This window comes from Mytilus edulis, chromosome 6 (assembly GCF_963676685.1).
Source record: "Mytilus edulis chromosome 6, xbMytEdul2.2, whole genome shotgun sequence".
Classification (NCBI taxonomy): domain Eukaryota; kingdom Metazoa; phylum Mollusca; class Bivalvia; order Mytilida; family Mytilidae; genus Mytilus; species Mytilus edulis.
This window is the reverse complement of record NC_092349.1, coordinates 34,887,179-34,896,131: the sequence shown is the minus strand read 5'-3', so window position 1 is coordinate 34,896,131 and position 8,953 is coordinate 34,887,179. Positions and strand designations below refer to the sequence as shown.

The following is an 8,953-nucleotide window of genomic DNA, read 5'->3' as shown; positions in this document are numbered from 1 at the left end:
CAGATCTTCCTCAGTCTGTAAAGAACTAAGAATCTCTTGAGGTAGTGATGATGACGATAGTCCTATCTTAGCATCACAGCCAAACATTGCCTTGTATGGTGATCTGTTGATACCAGAATGATGACTTGTTTTTTTTTCAAACTGAACAAGTTTCAACCCTATATTCCACTTTTTATTTTCAATATTTTGCAAGATGAGCAATTCAGGCTCCCACGAGCATGCAGATTTTCTTATTACCGTTTGTAATGAAAACTTTAAAATAAGTTATAGCTCAACAGCAGAAATACACCTACCTTTGCATATGCTTTTTGTAGCTTTACAATATATTTCTATGATCTATTTCATGTATTTTATGTTTACACAATTTGCCTGAAACAGACCAGGCGTTTTGTGTAATTTTCATTAAAAATTTCAGGCATTTTACAAAATGACTAGGTTTTTTTAGGCATTTTGTAAAATGCCTGTCAACTTTAGGCATTTTAGAAAATGCCTAAAAATTCAGTCATTTTACAAAATGCCTAAATTTAGAAAATGCCTGTAACATATATATATATAGCACTCAGAAAATTAGTTAATACAAAATAACAAACAAACCTGCCACAAAATTCTTCAAACAATTTACCAAAGAATGTCTTATCAAAAATCTTTAAACCAATGAGTTATCACTCTTTGTACAGAAATATGGTTTAACATAGTATTCTTACATTAAATATGGACCATAACTCTGGACAGAACAAAATTCGAACTTGATCTATAACTTGTCATGGTAAAACTATATACCAAATATCAAATCACTATCTACAAGAACGAAGAAAAAAAGGTGGAAAACAAATATGCCGGACTGACGAATGGACAGACAGACAAACGAACGGAGAAAAACCTTAAGTCCCCTTCGCCTTCGTCGGTAGGGGAGTAATAAAAAATGTCAGAAACAAGTTGTAACTTATTATTTTCTTTAAAGGAATCAAGAATTTTACCACATTAACAGTATATAGTCAAACTGACTGATTGCTTTTTTTTTTTTATTAAAAAATAATTTTAAAACATATCAGAAAGTAGATATAATAGGATTGCCAATGAGACAACTATCCACTATCCTTAGTTCATTTGATGCGAATAGAAACAACAATAGGTCACTGTGCGGCCTTCGAAATTGAGATAAAAGCATACTGTATTAAAGGCCCCGACATGAAACGAATGAAACAAATAAAACGGGAAAACTACGGACCTCCTTTATATAAAGAGTATAGATTATGACAAAGATGAACCAATACTAGCCACGTATTTTACATTGGGCATCATTTTTTGTATAAAAAGTAAAATCACAAAAATACTGAACTCAGAGGAAAATCAATTCGGAAAGTCCATAATCACATGGCAAAATCAAATAACAAAACGCATCAAAAATGAATAGACAAGAACTGTCATATTCCTGACTTGGTACAGGCATTTTCAAATGTAGAAAATGGTGGATTGAGGTTATTTACCTTGCATATTTGTATAAAATTAATTTTAACCTTAACAACATGTGAGGTGAAAAGACCCCGAATGGAATTGAGGAAAAGTACATTTTCAATTTTATATAACATCGTAAAGAACGATGTTTCCATTCATTGTTACAATAAGCAATTCATTGTTTTTTGTATTGAAATGAGCTGCTGTTGCTTCCTTAATGTGCATATTTGATTTAATTATTTCCTTGGACGATTTTCCATCTGTCGAGACGACAAAAACATTACTCGAACTATAGCTACTACAAAACAAAATGTCTGATTTATCCGATGTGAAAGCTATGTGCGATTTGAAAAGTTTATCTTCAAATTTCGATACGTAATTTCCGGCAAAATCATAGCAGTAAAGTACCATTTTTGGAGTATCCATGTAATATAATCTGTCTTTAATACATACAGGGTAATGATAGTAATCAGCTGAAAAATCAATCTGGATTGTTTTTTTAATATTTCCTTGAAGATCTATTATTGCATATCCTGCACCAATGATTTCTACCATTAAATCTTTATCATGCGTTAGTGCTATCGACCTTGTCTTTGTTTCTGGAAGCAATGTTTTTACTACAGCGCCCCTTTTTAACTCCACAATGTTAACTTGGTTTTGTGTGGTTATTGCAATGTTTTCTTCGTTTATTATTGCAAATCGGGTAGGAGAGAAATTTAGTTTTATATTTCTGAAAAAGACGCAGTTCGAATCCAGAACAATTAAAGAGTTATTTTTTCTGTCCGAAAATATCAGGTTACCGTCAAGTAAGAAACCACAGTCTAATATCTCCAATACATTTCTTCCCTTTGGAAGCTTACTTTTAACCTTTTCTATTAATTGAATGCTTTCAATATTTCTAGAACACCTAATTTGTCCTATTAGCTGTGCTTCTCTAGCCTTTCTTACTTTCAATTGTATTCTAGAAGGATCAACTCTGACCTCGGTTTTCCCGATTGATGGTAAATTAACTTTCACCATATTGAGATTCAGAGGGTCAAAGAAAATTTCGATCCTATCAAATGATTCACCTTCAAACATTTGCTGTAGTTCTGTTTCAGCAGTGTTTGTCAGTTGAACTAAATCACGTATGGCCATGAACGACTGAAATTCTGAAGCAAGGTTTTTAACAATATTAGTATTTTCTTGCATTTCACGAACATAGGAATCCCGCAGATGAAATTCCACCAACAAGTTTTGTATTTCGAGTTCTTTTTCAGTAAAGGTCTTCTGTAATTTGTACATCAGGTCTGCCTCTAACTCATCGAAGTATGCATTTATAGACTCTCTGGCAGTTTCAATTTCCCATTTACATTTTGTTTTCTGTTCTTTAAGATCCTTAAGATTTGCCTTACGATCTTCTATTATGTTTGTTATATTTGTCCTCAAGTCTGATAGTGTTGTCTGAAGATCCACAAGCAAGGACGACTCCTTAACATTCTGTATAACTTTTTGAATTGGAATTACATTACGACACATAGCATGTGCATTTTGCAGACAGTGTGTACAACATGGTATTCCGTGATCGTCACAATATAAAACTAATTTTTCATCGTGTTCAGAACAATTCATTTTAATTTCTTGAACAAACTTTGGGAGTTTGAGAACATTTTCGATTGAAACGATTTCATGTTTCCTGGTTGCTTTTGCAAATTCATGATGAATTTTACACTTTTCACAAAAATTCTCTTCACACTCAGGACAGCGGATTATGGCATTCTGGGTAATATGTTGGTTTATGCAGACGTCACAAAGATTTTGCTGACTTGAAGCCATATCTTTTACGTGCTTTTTCTGAAAATCGAAGAAAAAAATAATACGTTAGAAAGAAGGTGGTGCGCAGCAGTCATAAAGTTTAAAAATCGTATGGAATGATACTTTTCGAATGTTATTAGTACATGTAGTACATTGCAGTTCATGAGAGGAATTCTACATATTATCGTCTTTTAACAGTAGATTAAGTATTACTAAAACATGTAACGCTTATAATTTTCAAAAGTCAATAAACAAATGAACAAATGTAATTTCATCACAAAAATCAAATACAACCAGGAGAGAAAAAATTGAAAAGTCTCTGCTTCTTCCTGATTATAAATACGTCTTTCGTGTCTTTGGTTGAAAATCCTTGTTATTGAGAAATTGGTACAGACCTCACAAATTAAAATGGGTCAACATTGATCGATAAGACTGAAAACACATTAAAGGTAAAACGAACTCTGTCAGGTAGACATGGACACACAAGGAATGGATTACCTAAGTTGTAATGAGCAACACATTTAGGAATTTGTGGTCCCCATTGCTCTTCAACTATGTATTTTATTTGGCCTTTTTTAGGCAAGTTAAATTTTTAATATGCTTTTAATTGTCAGTCCAATATATAATTAATGCATGATTATACCTTTAGGCAAACAGTTATACAAGTCTTTTAGTGTTGAAGGAATTGTCTTATATTGTGGAAAATTTAAATATGTTTTAGATAATAGATGACAATGATACAGCATAACAGTTGAATTTTCCCAAACGTGATGATACTCAATTAACCATGTTAACTATCAAAGAAGAGCCAAGGTTAGAAGAGGTGGGTGGACCTGTACACCTTGCAATCATTCTTTATACAAAAAAGTGGCATATTACTTATAGAAACTGAAATTGTATAAGAACAAAAACGGAACGCTGACAAATATCCGCGAAAAAAAGTTAAGGAAACATCAGATGGGCATGACAGGTACCCAAAATATACAGTTGACCTTTTACGATCTAAGAAGTGACTTATTTATATAAATATGTTAAATTTTTTCTTTTAAAATTGTAACACGATGATGACTGCTGTACCCAGACTATTTTATCTCTTATGTCTGTTTAGTTCACGCATCATTGTAAATATAACGAAATTTGACGAGAATGTTGTACAAAGTGAGATGTTTAGTGCTATAAAACCAGGTTTAATCCACCATTTTCTACATTTGCAAATGCCTTTACCAAGTCAGGAATATGACAGTTCTTTTCATTCGTTTTTGATGTGTTTTGTCATTTTAATTTTCCATGTGATTAGGGACATTCGGTTTGATTTTCCTCCGAGTTCAGTATTTTTGTGATTTTACTTTAATAAAAAAAAATAAAGTTTAATAATGAAGCGTGCAAACGTGTCAAAGTCATTTGGATACTGACAGACTCAGACTGACAGGAACATTTTTATAACCATTCTATGCACCTGATACAGATAACATTTTGGTTATCATCATGGTAAATATGAAAATGACTTATACATTAAAATTCAGCTTTGACCATTAAATATGAAACTGTTTTAATTAACAAAATGTCTTAACAAAAAGTTCTGTTCCTTTTCTAAATCGTTTTTGTTGTTACTTTTTGTGTTTCTGTACTGATTTTGGATCCTTATATGTATTAAGCATTATCTATTTAATTATAGCGATATTTTATTTTTCTGCTAACAAATCCGTTAATTTGAAGGGTCTCGTTTTGTTCAGTCAATGAGTATCTATCTCGACGTATCTATTAAAGTGGTGGCTTTTGGTGGACTATTGGTTGTAAATCGTTGTTTCCATAACGTTGTTAGTTGTTTTCCAACTTATGAGTTTTATGTGCACTTTTATTATCGTCTGCCTCTTTATCAAACCGTTAACGAGTACTTAATCAGTTTATAGATATTCATGTTTTGATTATACCACCAACGAATTATATAATACTGCTTACCATACATACTACATTAGACTTATTGATTTTTGGTATAATGTTTGAACTTTCAACTTGATCCAAACAAGTAGGGTTCAGTCAGTTAGCTTAAATTATCATTAGGACAGACAATATAAGAGACGAATCGTTAGATCTGTTGGATCTTATAGACTCGACTTAAAGATGTGTTTACATAACTTAAGTCTCAAAAAAGTTACTATTATTTTTTTTTCAATTGTGTTTCTGTTCAGTTCGTTGTCCCCTTCGTATGTATAAAACTGGTGGGCGTTAATGCGAGAACATTTACCTTTACCTTCTAGGGTTTTGATAATCCTTATATTTTAAGGTCTTGTCTCTTTCTTCGACGTAGTTCTTTCCTTGTCAATTACACAAATGTCACATGATCGATAAAGGTAAAAATAATGTATGGCGAGCAGTGGTAATAAATTTGAAAAAAATAAAACTATAATATACAAGTATTTTTATATACTACTGTTACTACTACTACTACTAATTATGTAAAGGAGGTGCTGAAATAATTTCGATTGGCAAGAATATTGGATGATGCAAAATGAACAATTTTATTGTGAAAGATCGGAATAATAAATTGAATATTTGAATGAAACTATATTGTGATGATTTCGTGACGGTTTTTTTAACATTCTTAAATTGAGCGCCACTGATGAGTCGTTTGAAGACTAAACGCGCGTCTGGTTTAAATATAAAAAATAACCCTGGTATCTATCATGAGTTTATTCTTCAACTTACTGGATATCTTATAGAAGGATTTACTTGCGAAAAGAATAGATTTCAAAGAAATATTTTGTACTGGATATGAATTTGACCAAGATGAACTGTAATAGCTCCGCACTCTTTTACTGAATTTGATTTAACAGTACTACTTTTACTACTTCTTCTTCTACTACTAATAAAAATAATGACAATAATATTAACAATAATATTTATGATACTAATAAAAAAAAAAAATAATAATAATAATAATAATAATAATAATAATAATAATAATAATAATAATAATAATAATAATAATAATAATAATAATAATATAATAATAAATAATAATAAATAATACAAATTTTCATAAAAATAATGATAATAATAATGATAATAATATAATGAAAATGCTAATAATAATAATAATGATAAACGCTTTTCTTCTTCTTCTCTACCTTCATGCTAAAAACAAGTGTAAATAAACTCATCATACTGTGAGCTACTGCATAATAGGTAAAAATGTCAAAAATAGGGATACAGCAGTCAACATTGTGTAATAATTTTAATAACTTTGAAAAAGAACAAATATGTAACAAAGAAGCACAAAAAGGCATATATAGGCAAAGCACAGTAGCAAAAATGAAAGACAAAAATACAAAAATTTACAAAAGTACAATAACACAATGACGGGATGTATAATTACAGGTCATATGTATCAAAACCACACAGACAAAGCACAAAAAATTCCAATAAAATATTGTAGGGTGAACATGACTGCCTGTCTAATACAAAGTTGATCATTACCTGAAGGTTCTAACACCAGTTATATCCGTGTAAGAAGGCGTTCAAATTTATGACCTCGAGAAGGAATATTTACAACTTTAACTTTAAGTCAACATTAACACTATATATAAGCGCGTTCAATCAAAAACATGAAACTCATCATATATACCAGGATTAAAATGTGTGTACGTCATGAGATGATCGTTTTGTCTACTTAAGTCTTATCAGTGACACTACATACAAAAAAGTAAAAAGGCCAAAGTATTAAGTACCAGAAAATTTGAAATGGTTTGGCAAATACAGCTAAGGTAAACTATTACTGGGGTAGAAAATCACAAGAATTTCGAAAAGTTTTTGAAAAAAGGTTTAAAGATATGACCAAATAAATGATATACTAGTATTCCATGTCAACACATACCGAATTGTGAATGTGTTTTATATTACGAATTGTAGTTAGATATGTTATTAATATCAAACTAGATTTGCACTAGATTTAGATAATGTGCGACTACCATTACGTCAGATTCAATACGGTCTTTGCCTCCGATTGCATTGGCAATACAATACAATTTGTTTTGGAAACATGGTCAACATATTTAAATAGTTATAGTGTTATATACCTTTTCCACCTACAGTACAGGAAGTCGGACAAACGGTGTGATGTATCATGAAGGTAAAACATTAAAGGAGACGTGACACAATTTTTTTTTTTTTTTTTTTTTTTAATTAATTAATAAATATTGGTCAAATAACATATTGTAATAATTTTTTCTTGTCAAAACCTCATTTAACGGCCTTTTAATGGTCAAAGAATCCAGCGCTTGTCGTAATCTTTGATTTTTAATGAGATACCGGTCACGTGATCGTGATGACGTCAGTGGATACAATCTGAGAAAATGTCTCAAAAAGGACGAAGTCGATCATATTCCTGTATAATTAAACAATGGACGGTGTTGACAGCAGTTTTCAAGGCAATTATTAAACTTTAGATATTCAACCGTATCAGTTTGAGCCGTTACTTGTTGAAAATAATCAAGTAGAAGATATAAATTCGTCATCCGACATTGACGATCTTTCAAGCATATATCGGCATTGCTTGAAAGATCAATAATTAATTTCACCAAAAATAAAGAGATATTTCTTAGAAATGTTTACGTGTTAAAAGGTAATTGAATTACATTTAATAATACAAAAAGACAGGTCATAAATAATGTAGGACAAAAAGTCACAGCCAAAAAGTCACGGACAAAAATTCACAGGACAAAAAGTCACAATTTATTTTCGAAATTATTTTTCATATAACAAGAAAAAATAATTTTAAAAAATACAAAATTCTTGATCTATTATATATTAAGTAACTTTGTTACTATAATTTATTCAAAATAGATATCAACAATGATCAAATAATTGTTATAAAAGCAACATGTCAAAGTGGCTTGGTATCTATAAATGGCTTCATTGTGGAATGAATTATATCCTTTGCATGATTTAAATTTATTTTTTTTTCATTTATCAAGCTTCATGAAAAATTTCCTAAACTCGAAAATGAATAAATGTAATAAAATAAAATATTTCAAGATCACTCTCTTATAATTTAAAAACAATTCTCAATAATCGTCATAAATTACCTATCACCTTACCAAGAGTGTTGGGTGTAAAATTTAGTAAAATTTGAATTACTAAAGCTGCCCCAAATAAATGTGTAATAAGTATGACATAACAAGGGGGGGGGGGGGGGTATTATAAGTAAGATTTAAAGATTTAAAACAGTAATATATATTCATTTGTCTTTTTCTCCTCCATAATAATCCCATTGAAAATGTTCTATGAGTACTGGCTTATTTTTTTTTAATTATTTCCGTATGGTATATCCTCAGTCTATAAATTGTTTTGTATTTTGTGACTTCTCTTCAACTTCGACAAAGTTTGGCATAGGGGCCTCATATGTAAAATGAAAGCTTATGGTATTGACGGAAACTTATTGAAGGGGTTTCAGGATTATCTACACGACAGAAAACAGAGAGTAGTAATGCATAACAGAAAGAATTAAAAAAACGATAGGCCAATATGTAAAATTGAAACGTTTCATTTGTACGGTCCAAGGAAATTGAATATCATATAACGCAATTGAGATGTTCCCCTTCATTCTTAAACAATGATCTATTTAGAGCTAATATTATAAATTTATAAATGATCCTTCTTGTCACTGTGAGTCAGATATTGATGGTGTCTACCATTACTTCTTTGT

General features: G+C 30.6%; 1 protein-coding gene across 1 annotated transcript; it reads right to left on the bottom strand.

Annotated features, from left to right (window-relative positions):
- Positions 1-1,569: 1,569 nt before the first annotated feature.
- Positions 1,570-5,563, bottom strand: LOC139527569 (uncharacterized). Its single transcript, XM_071323078.1, has 2 exons — positions 5,406-5,563; positions 1,570-3,288 (listed from the first exon to the last, which is right to left on the bottom strand). Exon 2 carries the CDS (start codon positions 3,268-3,270, stop codon positions 1,579-1,581), a length of 1,692 nt encoding a protein of 563 aa, XP_071179179.1. The 5' UTR covers positions 3,271-3,288; positions 5,406-5,563; the 3' UTR covers positions 1,570-1,578.
- Between the last annotated feature and the right edge of the window lie 3,390 nt (positions 5,564-8,953).